The following is a 21,875-nucleotide window of genomic DNA, read 5'->3' on the forward strand; positions in this document are numbered from 1 at the left end:
TGCCTCATGTCCATCACGTCGAGTCTCGTGGGCCGAAGAGACGGAGAGTGGAGACGGTTGAGGATGACGCTCACGTCGCGGGTTAGGACGTTAGACGGGTTACAGCCCCGCGGGGGCTGAACCTACGGGCGGCGCCCGCTTGGGCCGAGGGTTTCGATGGCAGCCTGTTGCTGCTTCGACTGGACAGGCACATCTCATACCGTGCACATGAGGGCTTGGTGAGTCGTGTCACCTGTTTGGACTTTCGTCACTTTTGAAGTATCAGACCTGAATAGGTGTTCTGACATTGTTTATTTTTGATTTCAGGAGATCGGCACCATGAGGACTTTCTCGGGCTTCACTACCTGCCTGGGCTTTTACGACGTTCTCCGAGCCGGGACGAGGGCGTTGATAGAGAGGTCGGCTTTTGGGCCGTTGGTGGCCGCTTGGCGGGATATTCACAAGTCTTCGATTAGGTCGAACTTGTGTCTGATCAGTGCCATGTTGGATCGGTACTGGGATACGACGTCGTCGTTTCACGTGGCGTTTGGGGAGGTCGGCGTGACCTTAGAGGATTTTGCCATGATATCCGGCCTCCCTTATGGCGAGACGCCTTTTGAGTTCACAGAGACACCGGAGAGGGTGTCTTCTCCTGCGGTTACTCGTCTGATCAGTACTGTTTTTCCTGAGCCTTCCGACGTTACTCCGTACCTGACCGCGAGCTCGTACGTGATAGACCACTTCAGAGGAAGAGTGGTGGGTTACGCTCCGGCGCCGTTGGCGAGTCCAGAGGCTAAGGCTAGCGCTGACGCGCAGGAGGCGCGGTTGTGGTTATGGTACTTCTTGGGTGCCATGTACTTTGGTGATAAGGGTGAGCGCCTGTTGACCAAGGTACTTCCTCTCCTCGCTGACCTTGAGACTTTGGGCCAGTTTGACTAGGTCACGCCGGCTTTGGCGAGTTTTACACGGTATATGCACGCAACGATGCGTCCGGAGGCAGTGGGGGATGGTAGTGCCCCTCCTTTGGTTGGTCCCGGCCTCATCTTGGAGGTTCGAGTGTTTTTTTGTAGTTTTGAGTTTGATTTTGATTTTGACTTTGATTATGGCAATTTTTGAGAGATTGGCTGATTTGTGTTTGCTGTGTTTGGTTACATGCTTGGTTGTACGCTTACTTTATCCCTCTGCGTCCGGGGACTACAGGTGGTGTCCCTTCGACTTACCCTGCTGTGAGGGCTTGGACGGTGGCTCGGAAGAAGTCGATTTACAAGGACTGCAGGCGTCGTGTGAACGCCATTCGAGTTGCTGACGTGAGTTGCTGTTCCTTACCCCTTCTTCTTTATAGAAATAGATAGAGATAGGATGACTAGGTAGCTTAGGAAGCCCTCAGTCAGTTGAGTAGCTTTGTCTTGAATGCAGTTTGTCGGGTGGCCTTGGGAGCACTACACAGAGGTGCCGGCCGCTGTCAGGGAGCGTCTGCGGCCCCGCAGCTCCCAGCGTTTGTACCTGGAGACGGCGATCGAGCCGGTTTGGTACCTGGGCGAGCGTTTAGCTCGTCAGTGCATTACTGAGACTTTCGTGGTACCGGTCGACCCGCCTAGGGTGTTGTTCCAGGAGTCGACCCCCGACGAGGTTGAGGAGCACCTTCACGGTCAGGGAGGTGAGGAGTTGTTGCTACAGGATATCGGCTGCGACACCTTCCGGTTGTTGAGGCTCGCCTGGTACCCGATCGAGGTATGTTTTCCTCTTTTCTTTTGTTTTCATTGCCTCTTTTGATAGGAGGGTTTGTTACCTCTGATGCGGATCCAAATTGCAGGGAGTCGACATGCTGATGAGGACTCAGGCCCCAGTTTTCCCGGCGGAGACCACCTTTCAGGGGCCGGGCGGCGAGGAGCTACAGCTGCGCTTGCCCGAGCCTGTGGTTGCTGAGGTGACTGACGTTGGCATGGAGTGGAGGTTGGTCGTGCTGAGGGTGAGTTCTTGACCTGAACATTTTTCCTCATTTATGTTTTGCCTTGCATTGTACTGAAGGACCTTCTTGGCTATAGGTGACAACCGCTAGTCATCAGGCTCTGTGGCGGACGGCTAACCGCTGGAGGGCGCTTGCTGGTGACCTGGCTGTGAGGGAGGCTCGGCTTTCTCAGGTACTTTTTGTGTGTTGTTTTTGTGTATTTTGTGTTGTATTTCACGTTTTTAGATCTTGATGACCTGTATTGTGTTTTGTAGGGTACTGCGGATCCGGCGGAGCTTGCTCGGGTCCGTGCTGAGTTGGATACAGCCAGGTCGATGATCGAGGCCCAAGGGTTGGGGATCACCCATCGAGACCAGGAGCTGAGGCGTCATGACGATGAATTACGGAGCCGAGATGCGGAGATTGCCTCTCTCAAGGCTCAGTTGGCTGCGGCCGAGGAGCATCACGTCGAGATGGAGCATGAGACGCTGGAGAGTTCTCCGTAGAGGGAGTCTGAGCAGATGGTAGTGTCTGCCTTGGCTGCGACTCCTCGTGAGACCAGGGCTGGTCCGACGGGAGGTGTTGAGTAGCAGTAGTTTGTCCGTGTCTTGGACTCTTGCTTGTACATATTTATATTTTGCGTGAGGCGGTTTGTATATATGTGTTTTTGGATTGTGGTTCATTTTGTGATTTTTGGCTTTTTTGTGTTGTGTTTCGGAGGAGCGCTATCGGCTGTAAATTCCCCTTTGGCTTTACACCAGTTCCTGCATCGTTAGTGTAGAAAACAGGAAACAGGTAGCACGTATGCATAAACGTAAACACGTAAAAGCATTCGATTGAAAAAAAAAATTAATCGCGATGACACGAAGTTAAAATTGAAATTTGAAATTTGAAATGATATTTTGAAAAATTCCACGATGAGTCGTCGTGTTTGGATTTCAAAAGGAATTGATTTGAAAATTGAGCAATTAATTCGTGTCGTGAATTTAATTGCATCGGAATTGTTGAAATTGATTTGTAACTCGAAAAATTCAAACTCAAACCGTCAGGGGTGAATTTTTAGAAAAGATTTTTGCGAGTGTAGTTGATTTGATTTTTGTGAGATCAAGACTCGAATTTGTGAGTGCTTGAATTTTTGAGGAAAACTGATGTCGTATTATCAATTTTCGATTTTAGTTTTGCTGGAAAATTGCGAAAAAGCGAAAACTTTTCGGAATTTAGACTGACATGGAAACGATCCGTCGCGGATCGGGGCGACTAGCCCTTCCCCCTTTAAAAAAGAAAGAAAAATCCGTGTGTTGAAAGCTGCGTCATGGAAACCGTGTCGGATTTCGTAAAACGCGAAAACAAGAAAATGTGAGTGTGAGAAAACACAAAATGTCCTAGACCATCCCGAAGAGGCGCGATCATTCCAGCGGGAGGTTTGAGGTGTCAGGAGGAAACACAACTTGAAAGGGACAATTCAAGGCGGGAATCCTGGGAATAGGCCTAAAGAGGCGCGAGCTATTTGGCCATAGAAGCCAGCTCTCCCTTTTTTCTGAAAAACGCGCTGATTGTTTTGTATAAATAGTGATGTTTGTGCTTCATTGTTTCATCATCCGAAACACAAAACATCTCTACAAAACCTCTTCTTCCTCTTCCACAAAAATATTTCAAGGATGCCTTTGAGAATGCGTTGCGACAATGGTGTCGGGATTTGTCACCTCCCGAAGAGTATCAACTCATTTGCATGGGAGTTGGTCAATTGTTGGTGCTCCGTCAAGTCAAGGTGCAATCTTTATTTCTCGAAGCATGCTCTCGGTTTTGGGATTCGAAACATCATGTTTTCGTTTTCCCGAAAGGTGAAATTTGTCCTCTTGCCGAAGAAGTTAGAGCCATTGGTGGGTGGCCGGGTTGTGTTCCGGTGCTTCCTCCGACTCGGTTGTGCTACAAGGAGAAATTCCGTTCAATGTTGGGCTTGTCGACAAGTCAAGTCAACTTCCTTCTTGCTCCACATGGTGTGGATATGTTGGCTCTTATCAACATCTTTTCGAACCGATTGGATGCCAATGTTTCGGAGGTGGCTAGGAGAAGGGCTCTTGCCTTTTGCCTTGTCCATGTGTACCTCTTTGTTGATGCTTTGAAGAAGGAGGGGCCGAAATGCTATGGTAGCATGACCCTTGTACATGTGGTTGAGCAAATGGAGCATGGTAGAGATCTATCATGGTTGGTACTTGGCGAGATCATCCAAGCTTTGGACAAGGAAGGCTCTTGTGGAGAAGCTCCTTCATTCGGATCCCCAAGGATCCTCCAAGTGTGGCTATTGGAGAGGCTAAGGTATGTAGAGCCTCCGGTTGATTCTTCTTCTTATTCCTTCCGTCACCTTACTATGAGGAAGAAGTTGTACTCGGATAGTTTTGCTTCCACCGAGGCGTATTGGGCCGCGAGATTGGCAGAGGAGGGTGGTCCTCATATCCGTTGGGTGGTGCCATGGTGGTACTTGAGGTCCTTCACGGGGTTGCCCACTTCGGGTGCTAGTCCTCGTTCTTTGATGGTGGTGGGTTTGAAGGTTGCTTCCTTCGTTTATCCCGAAAGGCTCATGAGGCAAATGGGGCGTCAACAAAAGGTGCCCGCTCAAGATACCCTTGTCTAAGAGAATGTTTTCCGGAACTCCGAGCTTGTGGAGGTCTTCGAAAGATGGTGGGCCACTCGGCCGCTTTGGGAGCTACCAAACCCCGTTGCCACGACATGGGTGACTCCCGCTTATGTCAAGTGGTCAAGAGCTTCGTCCTTGGAAGAGAGGTCCAAATACCGTAAGGATGAGGTTGTCGACTTGAAGTATCGAGAGGTTGGCAAGGCCAACCGTGCCTTCTTTGAGGATTATGTTGATGGAGCTAGCCCGGATGTGATGAGACCACCAAAGAGGAGAAGCTCGGGTCCCAAAAATGTAGTGGGCCGTGCATGGGCTCGTTTCGGGCCGAACATGGGGTCTTGCAATAGACCGGAGGCCAATGCCGTTGTAGATCCGTTGAGGATCAGTACCGAGGAGGAAATCCATGCTAGGCGGGCCAACAATAAGAACAAGGGGAAGATGTACCCCGAGGGAAAAGGTAAGGTTAGAATGGAAGAGTGAAGGCCTCCATTACCCACTTTATTATTATGTTGTATTAGTGTTGTGAGTTTTTTATTATGTTGTACTAGCTATGTTTTGTGTGTTTTGTGCTAGTTTTATTATGTGAGGTGTTTTAGTCGACACCTTAGTTTTGACAAGTTGTAGACTCGTCGATCTTTATTTGTTGTTGAAATTGTAATCTCTCCCATTATTAATTAAATAAGAGGATTACTCGTGTCGAAATTATGAACGCTTGTTTCTTCCATCCATTTTGCAAAGGCAATTCGGTTTGAATCGTCCTAAACACTTGCACTTAGGAAAGTGGGATTTTTGTAGGAAGGGAGAAATACTTCTTTTTTGTATTTTGTGGGAAAGGGAATGTTCTTTCCTCTTTTATTTTTGATGGGATGTTTTTTGTATGTGGGTTTTTTTTTATGGGGATGGTTGTATCCTTCTTGTGTAAAAAAGGACTACCTACGTATCCACCTGAAGAGGTGAAATCAAACCATGATCGTAGTTCGAAATGTTTTGTAAATTTGATTGGGTTTTGTGGTTGTATCCCTCAGGTATAAGAAGGAATGCCTACGTATCCACCTGAAGAGGTGAAATTAAACCATGCTCGTAGTTCAGGGGGGTTTTTTGTTTCAGTGCAAATGGATGTTGCCTTTGACAAATCAATGGACATTCGAAACGGGCAAGGTGCCGGAACTTAGACTCGATAAAACATGCAATTTCAAATCAGAACGCGTTGAGGAACTTGACTTGAAAAGAGTTAAGGTGGTCGCTAGTTGTAAAACTAGGGTGAGGTTGTTGGTTGCTATGGTTCAAGGGTAGTATTTCTTGAGTTGGTCTAGGTTGGTCGTGTTAGAAATCTATATCTCTGTACTCAACATATTCATATATGTTATATTTTAATTTAGTCATAAAATTAAATACTGATCTTATGCATGCAAACAATAAAGAAAATAAGGAAGAAATCTTTTTTCTTACATTGAGTTTTTGGTTTATATGGGCACAAGTGAGTTCTCCTACTCACTTGTTCTTGAGCTTCCTTTAATGGATGAACTAGCATTCAAGTAGAGAATCCCTCCCAAGGTTTTATACCCAAGATAACAAATTATTAAAACTAATATTATTATTACTAGAATAATACTAATTTTGTATAAAAATTGACCCAAAAATATTATTTGGTCTCTCTATTATTTCGGTCAAGAGAGAAGAAGGAGAAGGAAGTTTTTATCTTTCTAAAACTCTAATTTTAGATGGTGTGTGAATGAATAATGCACTAAACTATCAAGTAGTGTATTAGGCAAAAATAAGGAGCAAAACTCATGCCATTCTCCTCTTGTAAAACCGGGTGGAAGGAAGAGGAAGTGCCCAATGCATGCACAAGGTGTTCTTCACAATGACCACTAGGTTTGCATGGCTAGTATATTAGGGAAATCGTTATGCTTACCACTCACACAATAAACATAATATTTCCTTAATCCTCCCATTATTTCGGCTAACATGGATAAAATGGACTCCATTTTATTTTTGTCAATTTGTCATATGTCACATGTCACATGTCACATAAAATTGTTATGTATTTTTAACATATTAAAAATCAACGCATTAATAAAAATACGTCATATACAAAAATCGACTTAGTAATTCATAATTACTTGTACCAAAATATTTTACCAATTATAAATCACAACATCTTGTATTTATAATAATTTATTCATTCAAATGCAATTGTTTCCTTAAACAATAATTTCATCTAAGTAATGAAAGAATTCGATTATTTAGACCGTATCTTATTTAATCAAATTACAATGAGACACGTAAATATTACTTCCAAAATCGTCCGTCAATTTTAAGTAATTTAATTGACCCGTATCGTCATACGATCAATTAAATGATTAATTAAGTGTGTTACCCTTTAGGTATGACCTAAGGGGATCAACTGGTCACCACAGTCTCACGACAATAATGTCAAACTCTAGTCAGCCAATCATTACCGATATATGTGGACCAGTTGACAGTAAAAATTACTTCCCAATTGTATTCTTTAAAATGAGACTTAAACATGTGATCATCATGATCAACAGTTGTGATCGCATTATTGTCGGAGGACACATATTCCAACAATCTCCCACTTGTCCTCGACAAGTGTGCGTCACCAATTCTCTTGCCCTATTACTATCTCCCACTCAATGCAAGGTGTCTTTCAGGTCGTACTTGCAAGTGATTATATCGAGAGTGGTTTCCTCGATTCGGAGAATAATTGATTGACCGGATTCATCTACCATGGATACATTCCGAGCGTGGCCACGCATTTCCAGTTCATTACTCCTCGAGTGACCCTGAGATATTGTTATAACCCTGACTAGGGGTGGACAATTCATATCGCACTCATTCCCTTCGACTAGCCACAACCATCATAACCCAAAATATGCCCATTTGACCCCATTTACGAAGGTCGTAGTAACACAAATCAAAGTTAATCTGAAACTGTGCCATCTCAGGCGAATAGTCTTTAGTCAAAATAATCGACTCATTTGAATACTATAGTAGCTCTCGCCACGACCAGGCTATATAAATTTGCCAGAACTCTATAAGCGGTCATAAGGCCCGACAAGGTGTTCCTAACAGTCTGCCTATGTGATCGACTAGTCATTCTCATATGACTCCATGGCACTTGAACTTGCCATCGATCGCATCACATTCTAGTCACTTCGAGACGTCACCTCATGTAAGTAACTATGAGCGAATACAATGCTAATCCGTGTTCACTTTAACGGGGTTCAATTGTCTCTACAACCCGTTTGGATGTAACAAAGTATAAGGTGAGTAAATAATAACTCAAACGACAAATGTCGACATCACATTCAGGTGGTCAATACGTATTACAACCTTGTGATGCATATCGTAAGTGTATTAACACTAGTTGATTGCAATAGAAGTTTAACATACCATGTGTCCATGTGTTCAAAACTTCTTAATCGCATTTTCCTTTACATTCATGTTATGTCTCATAGCATGAACCTTACCAAGTACACATCTAGGTTCACAACCTCGGTTTTTGTTCTTTATCTTGAAAGAACTTCCTTGTCGATTATCACATAACAAACGAATTTGTGGTGAATGATATAACTCGTACGGTTCAAGTACTCCACCCACACACAATGCACTAGGTATATGTTTTGTAGAGTCTTGCAACAATTTGTCAAGATGATTAGCCTAACACTTCTCACAAGTCCTAGCATATTAGGGAATATTAGTTTTGAGTACTTCTTACTTCAACTAAGTACTATTCCAAAATTTTTATTTCTCCTTTTAGCTGAAAAGCTTAGGATTTTCATAAATCCTTACGTGTTGTTTGAATTTTAATATGTGCAAACTCTTGACACATATCAGAGTCTTCTGTCAAACACTGAAATCGCTCATCGGATTCTCCTCGATAATTCATGACGCTTCTTCTATGGCTTGCCAATAAATCATCATGCTCTTATGTATATGATTCATTATTGGACATGTGCATGATTATTCTAATGGCGGAAACATTAGTTACTAATAATCATGAGATCAACCATTCTTAGGTTCAATGAACGACCATGAGTGATAATGGCAATTCCATTTTTCATTTACATGAATAACCTACGTTTCTTGTTGATTCGATGTGCATATCTCAATACTTTATCCAATCATCTCTTGATGCAATTGGATTCATCATAGTCCATTTTCATCCAGAATTGAAAACTCAAATACTTCTTTGTGAAAGAATAGTATTAGCTCGTCATTCTCAATGAGTAGTGAGTTGTAAATATTTACAAGATGATTGCTCCCACTAAATTCCATGTCTTCACATGATAATTTCCAAACTCCCACTTAATTCCACATGTTTCGAAAATGACTACTCAATCGAAACATTCCAAGAATTGGAATATATGTTGCTTCGCAAAGTTATTAAGATGAAACCATATATGTTCCCATCATATCCTTTCAAAATACCTACTTTGAAAAGGTTTCAATCTCAACCTTATGGAAGGAGATCTTAATCTCCAACTCATTCATTTTATAATGATTTGTGGCAATGTCGTTATTTAAATATGAACAATATCTAATGCACGTCCTTCAAAATAGCCTTTTCGGAAGGAGGTTTAACCAATTTATTTTCATAATGAGGTTAAGTAATGACATTAGCGTGGTTAAAACTTAGCTATTGAAGATATCAGTATATAAATCTTTGCAACTTCTAGTCATAAATCTCATTTATTTTCTAGGATGTAACTTTGATTCATTTAGGCTCTTAAGTAAATATCAATGTTGAAACTATTGGTCAAAAAATTATCATAAACTAGTCAAAACTCTTGTTAAGACTTTATATTAGTCATTCTTATACAAAAACTATCTTTTGGTCTCCTCCTGTAGTTATCTTGAGAAAATATTCTTTTGATTACTTCACTTGGTCTCTTTTGTCACGTAAATCTATTCGAGACCATAGATCTCATCTATTCGTGTATACCATATAAATAGGTATACCTTCATTCAAATCATTCTCCCTTGCGTAGATCTCATTTACACAAGTACACAAATTTATCTTGGTGTTCTTTGTGTCCTCATTTTTCTCCCACTCTATCTTTAGAATGAATACACTAGAGATTCAAAGATAGCTTATGAGACACAAATAATGATTTTTGAAGTATAAGGAGGACTATCTCATAGGTTGACTAATTGTTTTAGAGTTTTGTAAGTGTACTTGGTGATTGACATTCCTTTAAGAGAGTTCATTAACTCAATGTCACTTTATAAATGATCATACACAAGCCTTAAGCGTGTGGACATATAATGAATCCCATCATTATAGTTGTCTATTAGATCACTTTGAGTGAATAATCATATGTTTCTATGAGCAAGCATGTAAAGACGAATTTTAGAACAAGGATAAAAACGATAAAATGGGTGACTTGGGTTGCAAACCAAACCACCATTATCCAAATTACAACCATTATCCAAAATACATTTTCATGTCGAACACGGAAATCAAAAGGTTCTAAAATCCAAAACATAATTGAAATAAGACAATAAAAAGCGAAGCTTCATGGAAGCTATTCCTAGCTTCTCGATGGTTTTTCAAGCTTGCTTTTCTTTTCCCTTGTCCTTGCTTGGTGGAGGCCCTATTTACAATAAAAAGGGGATACATTATCACAACTTTGTATCACAATACCATAGTTGAATTAGAAACATAAAAGAAAGGATAATCATTTACCTACTGGAGTGATCTTTCCAGCCTTAATATCACCAAGGTATTTGGAACAATTTCTTTTCCAATGTCCAACACCATTACAATAATGGCATTTATCAAGAGGACCCTTCTTGATTTTGGAAGTGCTAGCTTCATAAGTCCTAGCTTTGGTGAAAGTGGGAGCTTGTTTCTTACCCTTCCTCCCATTCTTCTTGAACTTCCCCTTGCTTTTGGTGCTAATGTTAAGCACATCCTTGGGTGGGTTCACATTTAACCCCATGTCCCTTTCGGCTTGCACAAGTAACTTGTGCAATTCTTCAAGAGACACGTCCTTGTCTTGCATGTTAAAATTCACCCGGAATTGAACATACGGGTTGACTTTGGATAAGGAGTGTAGAATCCTATCTACAACAAGTTCTTTAGGGATTTCAACTTTTTGAATCTTCAAGGTCTCGACTAGCTCCATTAATTTCACCACATGAGGGCTAACCTTTTGGCCCTCTTTGATGTCGAGATCAAAGAATGTCGCGGCCGCCTCATATTGGACGATCCGCGGAGTTTGTGAAAACATTGTCACAAGCTTGGAGTAGATTTCATTAGCGGTGCCCATTTTAAAGGCTCACCTTTGGAGATCCGCCTCCATCGCAAAGATCAACACATTTTTCATTGCGGCGGACTCCTTATGGTAAGCCTCATATGCTTCCCTAGTGGCGGCGCTCGACTTAGTATTAGGTTCGGGTGGAGAGGCCTCGGTGAGGTAACGAAGCTTGTCGTCACCTTGGGCGGCTAATTTGAGTTGGGCATCCCAATCGGAGAAATTTGACCCATTCTTTTCAAGTTTACATCGATCCATGAAGGATCGGAGCGAAGAAGTATTAGTGAGAGGCGTGGCGTTGGTGTTTGGATTTGCCATTTGTTATGAGAAATAAGATCGGTCTACAAAACAAAATATAGAAGGAATAAAACATATGTCGTTTTAATAATAATAATAATACTCGTAAAAATTTAATTTAAACAAGTTTATTGCATTTATCTAGTGACCTCTACCCAACTTAGATAAATGATTCCAAGACCCAAATTCATGTCAACTTAGGCACGGGATGGCCGATGAAACCCTTATTAATATAACTCGGTAGATTAACTTTTAATCGATTCTACTTTTAGAACTCTTGGTCGATAAAATTACTCTAATGTTTATCTATAGCCCGGAACACATGCGACTACGGTCACGAATACTTCCGTTGAGGTCAATCCAAATTTCGAATAAATGTGTCCATGATCCAAATTCACATTAATTTGGGCACGGGATGGCCGATGAAACCCTCATCAACACGAATTCGGTGGATAGACATTTATCACCCACTTCCCCTACGTAACAAGGTTTGTACCCCAGGATGGCCGAGTGCACTCCCTCGCGAAATAGGTTTTCATGGTTTCTACTATTTGGTAAGGCTATGTCTCAATTGATTGTTTTAGCGAGAGGTCATGTCAATTTATTATCTATCACGTTTTAAGTGAACTAAAGCGGTGAACTACGATAATTGTAATTGACACGGTCGATAAACTCGATAAAATGACAATGCATGTTTTAGTTATGGCGATTTAGCGATGCATGCAACATATAAATAAAATGCAAAGCATAAAAATAAATCCTAGTATGGCCTTCCTAAAATAGAAAAACTATTTAACTATTACATATTCGGAAACCAACTCCATTGGTCCCTTGAACTTCGGTTTTGGCACGCATCTCGAGGTAACACCGTATTTATGTATCGCCTTCTTGAGTGACACCGTCTTCAAGGAACTCCGGAATAAATAAATTACATAACAAATTACATAATTTCGTATTATACATTTGTAAATAAAATAAAATAAATCTATTAAATTACAAAACGGTGATACGAGATCACAATAAATTACAACTGAATCGATATTCCCATACATTTCGGGTAATACCAATTAAAAACTAAGACCATACTAAGTAAAATTACATAATTCAAAATTACATAAAATAAAATTATGACAATCATAAATAAAATGCAGCATTATAATATGTATAAACATGCCCAATTTTATGCTAAATCGCCTTTAAGGAGCCAATATCGTATATTACACGGTTTTTACGGATTTGCGTGATTCAACGTTTTATAATCACAAAAATTACATAAATTCATATTTATGCACAAGTTAATTACCCTAACCTCTTAGGACTCAAAATTAGACTTCACTAATTATTTGACTATAATTAACTCATATTTCTAAAATTGTTCATTAATGGGCCTAAAATTGCAATAAAATGCAATAAACTTCAAATAAATCACAAAATTTTAAATAAATTCAAAATTTTAAATTTAAACTCATGAACATTCTGGAAAAATACCATGACACTCATAATGTTCAAAAAACTTAGGTTAAAAATTTCGAAATTTATCCGGAAAAACAATGTTGCGGTTGATCGGTTTTAACAAATATAATCATAAAAACATGAGAAAAATTATATTTATCAACTTTTTAATTTTAGATCTGAAATGGATAATAAAATTCAACATATGACGTTTTTCCTTTGTCATGGAGTATGTTTTAGGAATTATTCACTAATTAAGTCACTATTTATGCTATTTTTCATCAAAAATTCATAAATCATGCATAAAGACTTCAATATAGCCTATTATTTTACACACATCTTGTAAAATTGCATGTGACAACATACTAAATTTCTATGACCAAATTCGAAATTTATCTCATATTAACCTATTTTTCTTTTAAATCCGATTTTAAACATGAAAATCCATTTTTCGAGCATAAAAACTCCAAAAATTCTGAAAATTTACAGGTCATCTTAAAATAATACATGTGATAACATATCCAAAAATCACTGGAAAATTCAAAGTTTAGCTAATTTTAGTCCGAAAATGACATTTTAATCATAAAATCACATTTTTAATGCCATTATAATATAAGATGAACAATAAAAATCCATAAAATAACCAAAATATCCTAAATACATTTTAGGACCAGAAACGTTAACATGCATAAATTTATTTTGTGATATATCATAATAACACAAATTTACAAGTTTTATATGTTAATCGTATAACTCGGAAAAACTATAACCGATTTGCATGCAAACAACCAAGGCTCATGATACCGCTTGTTAGAAATCTATATCTCTTTACTCAACATATTCATATATGTTATATTTTAATTTAGTCATAAAATTAAATATTGATCTTATGCATCCAAACAATAAAGAAAATAAGGAAGAAATCTTTATTCTTACATTGAGTTTTTGGTTTATATGGGCACAAGTGAGTTCTCCTACTCACTTCTTCTTGAGCTTCCTTTAATGGATGAACTAGGATTCAAGTAGAGAATCCCTCCGAAGGTTTTATACCCGAGATAACAACTTAATAAAACTAATATTATTATTACTAGAATAATACTAATTTTGTATAAAAATTGACCCAAAAATATTATTTGGTCTCTCTATTATTTCGGTCAAGAGAGAAGGAGAAGAAAGTTTTTATCTTTCTAAAACTCTAATTTTAGATGGTGTGTGAATGAATAATGCACTAAACTATCAAGTAGTGTATTAGGCAAAAATAAGGAGAAAAACTCATGCCATTCTCCTCTTGTAAAACCGGCTGGAAGGAAGAGGAAGTGCCCAATGCATGCACAAGATGTTCTTCACAATGACCACTAGGTTTGCATGGCTAGTATATTAGGGAAATCAGTATGCTTACCACTCACACAATAAACATAATATTTCCTTAATCCTCCCATTATTTCGGCTAACATGGATAAAATGGACTCCATTTTATTTTTGTGAATTTGTGAATTTGTCATATGTCACATGTCACATAAAATTGTTATGTATTTTTAACATATTAAAAATCAACGCATTAATAAAAATACGTCATATACAAAAATCGACTTAGTAATTCATAATTACTAGTACCAAAATATTTTACCAATTATAAATCACAACATCTTGTATTTATAATAATTTATTCATTCAAATGCAATTGTTTCCTTAAACAATAATTTCATTTAAGTAATGAAAGAATTCGATTACTTAGACCGTATCTTATTTAATCAAATTACAATGAGACACGTAAATATTACTTCCAAAATCGTCCGTCAATTTTAAGTAATTTAATTGACCCGTATCGTCATACGATCAATTAAATGATCAATTAAGTGTGTTACCCTTTAGGTATGACCTAAGGAGATCAACTGGTCACCACCGTCTCACGACAGTAATGTCAAACTCTAGACAGCCAATCATTACCGATATGTGTGGACCAGTTGACAGTAAAAATTACTTCCCAATTGTATTCTTTAAAATGAGACTTAAACATGTGATCATCATGATCAACAGTTGTGATCGCATTATTGTCGGAGGACACATATTCCACTAGGTCGGGTTTGTAAATACCTCCCCGTCTAGGTCACTCGGTCTCACTGCGCCCCCCAAAAGTATTTTCTTGACCAGGTATGGTCTGGCCCAGTTGGGTTTGAATTTCCCCTCGGATCGACGGGTAATGGTGCTCGGACCGATTTGAGGACCAAGTCGCCCTTCTGGATGTTCCTGGGTTTGACCTTCTTGTTGAATGCCCGTTGTATACGTCGTTGGTATAGCTGGACGTTGTGCAAGGCGTTGAGCCGCCGTTCGTCTAGAAGAGTGAGTTGTTCGTACCTTCGACGGGTCCATTCCGTCTCAGGGACTTGACTCTCTAGCAGGATGCGTAGAAATGGGACCTCTAACTCTACCGGTTGAACCGCCTCCATACCGTATGTTAGGTAGAAGGGTGTGGCGCTTGTCGGTGTTCGAATGGAGGTTCGGTATCCCCAAGTGCGAATGGGAGTTTGCTCGGCCAATCGCGGTAGTTGTCTTGCATTTTCTTGATAATGGTGACAAGAGTCTTGTTAGCTGCCTTCGCCGCTCCGTTGGTTTGGGGACGGTAGGGGGATGATCGATGTCGCTTGATCTTGTAGTTATCCAGCAAAGCTTGAGTCTCCGCCCGGAAATGAGAGCCTTGATCGCTGATGATTTCATGGGGTACCCCATATCTGCAGATGATGTTGTTTTGAATGAACTTGGCCACTTGTTTGGCGGTCAAGACTGCATATGATTGTGCTTCCACCCATTTGGTGAAGTAGTCGATGACGACGAGGACAAAGCAGTGCCCTTTGGTGCCTACCTGGTTGACTTTCCCGATGATGTCGATGCCCCAGATTGAGAAAGGCCAGGGTGATGTCATGGTGTATAAAAGGGATGGTGGTATGTGTTGTATGTTGGCGAAGATTTGGCAATTGTGGCAATGTTTGACGTAGTTACGGCAATCGGCTTCCATGGTGGTCCAATAGTATCCTAGCCGCATGATCTTCCGGGTAAGCATCATTGCGCTCATGTGAGGGCCACATTCTCCGTCGTGGACCTCTCCCATGACTTTTTTGGCTTTGTGATGGTCAATGCAAAGGAGGAGAATTCCTTGGGGTGTTCTTTTGTATAGTTGACTTTTTTGGTAGAATGTGAATATATATATTAATATGAAAAACGTGCCATCATTACATACAAAATTTGAGTAACATACTATATATGGAACCTACATAATTTCCTATCAAAAAGTATCAGAATGCCTTAAAATAGCCAGGTAGTCTGATATTTGGATGGCCATTTCCTACTTTGGAACCGTGCTTGAAATGAAGTTTTCACCTCCTTCATTACCTGAGTAGGGGAATGAACAACCATATCAACTCTGCAGAGATTTCTGACCCGCCAAATATTGTACAAGAAAGCCACCACTGCAGCAAAAACCAAGTGCTTCTTGAGCAATGATCTGCATCTCCACTTAACACACCAGTGAAGGATATCTTGGGTAGGAAGTGAGACACTCAGCCATTGCCTTAATATATCCCAACACCTAATACTGAAAGCACAATGGTAGAACAAGTGATTGTGATCCTCTGTATGCATATCACAAAGATCACAGACCCCATCAATAGGTAAACCAAAAGCCCTCATCCTATCTTTAGTCAGCAACCTCTCCTTAGCAAACAGCCAAGCAATGAAGGAATGCTTGGGTACATTAAGCCTATTCCATACCACAGGAGCCCATTGAGCTTTAGTCTGAGAACCCTGCAACCATATGTATCCAGCAGCCACAGTAAACTTACCATCACACCACTGATTCAGATGATAGCCATGTTTAAAAATGTCCTTAACAGCACAAATCTTCCTCCAAGTCCAGCTAGATTGCAATGAGGGGACATAATCCTGCCAGTTCCTACCTTTCATATACACATGATCCTCCCACTTGATCCACAAATGATCACTTTTACAAGTAAGCCACCAGGTATATTTACCAATTAAAACTTGATTCCATAATCTGCAATTCACTATGCCAAGACCTCCAAATTTTTTCTCAGTACAAAGTGCATCCCATGCCACTGAAGGAGCTTTCCCATACTGATCACTACTACTCCATAGGTAATTCCTACAGATAGCAGTGACCCTATCAAGAACTGTAACAGGGATCACAAAAATTCGAGCCTAATATACATGAAGTTGAGATAAAACAGCCTTAATCAACACCAGTCTCCCAGAATAGCTGAGCTTCTTTGCCCCCCAGCCCCTGAGTTTACTAACCCCTTTCTCAACAAGTCTAGTACAATCACCAATTGCCATACGTTTATAAGAAATAGGGATCCCTAGGTACCTAAAAGGGAAGGTTCCCTCTTTGAACCCAGAGATACTGAGTATATAATCAATCTCTCCTTGATGAATGCCATTGAAGTAAATTTCAGATTTGTCACAATTCATTTCAAGCCCAGAAACAGAGGAGAAGGTTGCAAAGGCTCTCAATAAAACTTTAATAGAGACCCTGTCTCCCCTACAGAACATAAGGAGGTCATCTGCAAAGCACAAATGACTAAGCTTCAAGGTTCTGCAGAGGGAATGATAATTGAATTCCAGTTGCTCAGTAACCACCCTCACTACATATGGGGTGACTTTGAAAATGTTCAAAAAGAAATGCAAAAGTTGAAAGTTGTCAAGTATTGAATTGCCAAAAATCAAAAAGAAATGGCAAGAAAGTGTTCTCAAATGTTATATGCCACAAGAAATTGGGGGGAAAAAGAACAACAAAAGCAAACTTTCAAAAGTGAAACTCAATTATCTATCGATCCCTTTATCCATCGTATCCATTTTTGTGCATGGTAGAGAGGGGACGACCCTTCTTCTTGTCTAGGCAAGAGGGGGAATTCCGCGATCCTCCAGTGTTTCTAACACCATAGGGAGTCTACTCTTGACAAAAGCATTTAACAATTGAGGACAAAGGTACCCTAGCTTGACACAACTTGGAGGTGATTTATTGGTATCCTTCTAGGCTTAGTAGTTTGAAGAAATTGCATCTAAGAAGGAGTGTGTACCCTTGATTTGCTTCCCTTGTAGATAATTTCCGCCACTTAGATGAGGAAAGTGGCTATTCTTTTGTAGATGCATCCATTACTTGTTTTGTGTGCTTAATGATTGGATGTGTCGCCATTTTGGCAAGACCCACCTTACCTTGCAAGAAGGCACCCTACCTCATGGTTGTCTTGTTGTGAGTTGAAGGGGCGGAGTGAGACCCGCTAATTGTCTCATATCGGCTATATTATTAGGATAGGTTAGTATTGGTCCTAGTCTTTGTCACCTCTTTACTCGACACGAGCAAAGGTTCGGTTTGGGGATATTTGATGTGACCATAATTGGCGCATATTTAGCCCCCAAATTAGCCTTGTTCCCATACTTTTTAGTGCTTATTTGGGTCATTTCTTATCTTTAGTTCTTTGTTTTGCATATTCTTTGAGATTTTGATCCCTTGGTAGGAAAGGAGTAAGAATCTTGCATTTTCATGGCAAAACGAGACTAAATTGATCGAATTCAATGACTAAGCATCAAGGAGAGACAAGATTAGAAGGCCTTTGTACATATCATAGTAGAAGAGCAATGTTGACAAAGGATCCTTGAGTCCCTAAGGAAATCCCCAAGGAATTTATGAAGAAAAGGGAAGAAAAGAAGAAGATTTGTTGCTGACTGACAATCCGAGCGGATTGTCACCAATCCGTCCGTCCCGCAGCAGCACAATCCGAGCGGCTTTGCCACAATCCGCTCGGATTCCCCCTCCACAATCCGCCCGGATTCCCCTGAATCCGCTCGGATTCCAAAGCCAGAATCCGCCCGTCCCGACCCTATTCCGCCCGGATTCTAGCACAGCATGGATTGTCTTCTCCAAGCTACGAAGAAAGAAGCCCTTCTCTCGAAAAATACCGGGTCCTCCTTGCTCAACTTAAAAAGTGTAATTACTAGTTTAGCCCTTAGTTAACCCTAATGCATCCTCCCTAATTTCCACTATAAATACCCCATTAGTCTAATTAGAGGAGCATGTTCTTCTTATCAATAATTAGTGTAGTTAATATCAATTAAATCTCTCTTTAATATTGTAATCAAGTATTAATCAAGTTTTAATCCAAGTTTTAGTTCTTCAATCTCTCTTTTGTTCATCCTTTATTTTGGGTAATTGAAGATTATTTGGGTTATTGTTGGGAGATTGACAACCTCTCAATCAAGCATTCAAGTACTTCTATTATTCTTGCTTTGTTATTGGAATCATTAGTAGGTATAATCTCTTAATCCCTTTTTAATTATTGTTAATTACTTTCATTTATTCATCATGTTTCATATTGTTGGTATGATTGACAACCTTGCTAGCATGATCAACATGATAATGAGTGAGTAGTCTCTTAGCTAGGGTTAATGGGTGATTAGGGGAAACCAACATGGGGAATGATTCATGCTTAAATTAATATGCTTTCATGGTTTATTTGCTTGCTTGTTTTGATCTCAACTCATGCACATGTTATATTTGATGAAATGCTAAGCCTATGAATCCTTGCATTTACTATCATCTTCTATCTTTTCAATGAGACTTGTAAGACATAACCCAACTCGAGTCTCATTAGACCATGCATGTTGTTGAGTAGGGAAGATTAAGTCGACTTGTAGGTGTTGTACAATCTAATCGATTCGGCTCCGGGACCCAAACTTTCTTAGGATTGTAAGATATAACCCAACTCAATCCATCACAACAATAATTGCTTGCTTATAATTTGAGAACATGTTTGTATGATCATATCCCATGATTCCCCTATGATCCCATGACACCCTAGTGCCTTTAATCAATTGTTTACACCCCTTTAATTCATCTTGCTTGTTTATTTTCATTGCTATTTTAGTTTAGTAACCTTCTACATCAACCCAATTTGTGACACCCCTTAGACACCACTAGTTACAATAGAAATCTCATTTCAACTCCCGTCCCTTGGGATCCGACCTTTACTTGCCTCTTTACTAATTGTAGAGTTGTTTGTGGAGCTATAAATTGTGTTTTGATTCGACCGTGACCTACGACCACATCTTAATTTGTGAACACTTAGCGGGAATGCATCAAAAATGGCGCCGTTGCCAGGGACGGTGTTTGTTTGATTTAGATTTCTTTTTATTGTCATTAGTTGTGTCTTTCTTCGCCTTGAGGAAGTAAAACTCCTCAAGGTTTGTTCTAATCATTTTCGAGTTGTTTGATATTTTGCGAGATGGATTTAATAGACTGTTTTGTAGAGGACCACTTGAGTATCCCTTACTTCAAGGATCCCATGCAAGCATTAGAAGCCTTAGAAGCAAGTGAGGCTAAGAGCATGTATTGGGAGTTGGAGGTGGATCTCTTTGAGGCCGCTCTAGCTAACAAGGAACTTATTCGTGCACAATCCGAATTGGTGCATAATATCCTAGAGGATATTTTACAAAATCAAGAGCAAGAGGAACCCATCATGGGATTTGAATATGATGAGGTTGATGAAAGTGAAGTTGAGTATGCTATGAGAATGGAATGTCTAATGGAGATGGAGCAAATTCTCAATGAAACTCCAAAGGAAGAAAGTAAGGTACAAACTCCTACTTTGAAACCCCTTCCTCCAAATTTGAAATATGCTTACCTTGATGAATCAAAGACCAAACCCGTGATTGTTAATGATAGACTTAATGATGACCAATTGGGAAAGTTGCTTGATGTGTTGAAACAACATGAGAAGGCTATAGGTTATAGTCTAGATGACCTTAAGGGGATAAGTCCCGACTTTTGCATGCATAGAATTCATCTAGAGGAAGACCATAGGCCTACCATTCAACCCCAAAGAAGATTGAACCCCCACATGCAAGAAGTTGTCAAAGGAGAAGCCATGAAATTACTTGATGCGGGAATCATATATCCCATATCGGATTCTTTGTGGGTTAGCCCCATCCAAGTGGTACCTAAGAAAGGAGGTACCACGGTAGTGACAAATGAAAAGAACGAATTAATACCCACAAGAATGATCACCGGTTGGCGTATGTGCATTGACTACCGGAAATTAAACTCCGCAACAAGAAAATATCACTTCCCGTACCATTCATTGACCAAATGCTTGAGAGGTTAGCCTCCAACAAATTCTTTTGTTACCTTGACGGGTATTCGGGATTCTTCCAAATCCCTATACACCCGGATGACCAACATAAGACCACATGCCCTTATGGCACTTTTGCATATAGGAGGATGCCATTTGGATTATGTAATGCCCCCGCCACTTTCCAAAGGTGCATGATGAGTGTCTTCTCCGATTACTTAGAGACTATAATGGAAGTTTTTATGGATGATTTTAGTGTTTATGGAAAGGACTTTGACTCATGCTTGCATAATCTTTCTCTTGTGTTGCAAAAGTGTGAAGATGTTAGCCTTGTTTTAAATTGGGAAAAGTGTCACTTCATGGTCAATGAAGGAATTGTCTTGGGTCATTTGATTTCGGAAAAGGGCATCGAGGTCGATAAGGCTAAAGTTGAGGTGATAGAGAAACTCCCACCTCCCGTGAAAGTTAGAGGGGTGAGAAGTTTTCTCGGTCACGCGGGTTTTTATCGTCGTTTCATAAAAGATTTTTCGAAAATAGCAAAACCCCTCACTCAACTTTTGCTCAAAGATGCCCAATTCCAATTTACTGACGAGTGTGTTGAAGCTTTTAATAGAATCAAAGAAGCATTAATCTCGCCACCAATCATTCAACCCCCAAATTGGGAGTTACCTTTCGAGATTATGTGTGACGCTAGCAACTACGCCGTTGGAGCGGTTCTTGGCCAACGGGTAGGGAGAGCTCTTCATGCCATCTATTACATAAGCAAGACCCTCGACCCCTCCCAAGTGAATTATGATACAATCGAAAAGGAGCTTCTGGCCATTGTATATGCTTTGGATAAATTCCGTTCCTACTTGCTTGGATCCAAGGTGATTGTATTTTCGGATCACCGTGCTCTCCGACATCTCTTGATAAAGGAGGCAAAACCAAGATTGTTGAGATGGATTTTGCTTCTTCAAGAATTTGACTTGGAAATAAGAGACAAGAAAGGAGCCGAGAATGTAGTGGCGGATCACTTGTCAAGGATCCGGTTTCATGATGAAAATGGAGAAACCCCGATCAATGACTCATTCACTAGTAGAAAAAACCCCTATCACGACGCAGTTATCGTGGCGGTTCTAATAGAAACGACGCGAAAAGCCCAA

The 21,875-nt window shown here is 40.1% G+C and overlaps 1 protein-coding gene across 1 annotated transcript; it reads right to left on the bottom strand.

The window, feature by feature from the left end:
- Positions 1–15,857: 15,857 nt before the first annotated feature.
- Positions 15,858–17,074, bottom strand: LOC141638486 (uncharacterized). The gene is made up of 3 exons (XM_074447900.1): positions 16,901–17,074; positions 15,980–16,804; positions 15,858–15,869 (listed from the first exon to the last, which is right to left on the bottom strand). The coding sequence occupies exons 1-3, from the start codon at positions 17,072–17,074 to the stop codon at positions 15,858–15,860; spliced, it is 1,011 nt and encodes a 336-aa protein (XP_074304001.1).
- Between the last annotated feature and the right edge of the window lie 4,801 nt (positions 17,075–21,875).

Source organism: Silene latifolia, unplaced genomic scaffold (assembly GCF_048544455.1).
Source record: "Silene latifolia isolate original U9 population unplaced genomic scaffold, ASM4854445v1 scaffold_20.1, whole genome shotgun sequence".
Classification (NCBI taxonomy): domain Eukaryota; kingdom Viridiplantae; phylum Streptophyta; class Magnoliopsida; order Caryophyllales; family Caryophyllaceae; genus Silene; species Silene latifolia.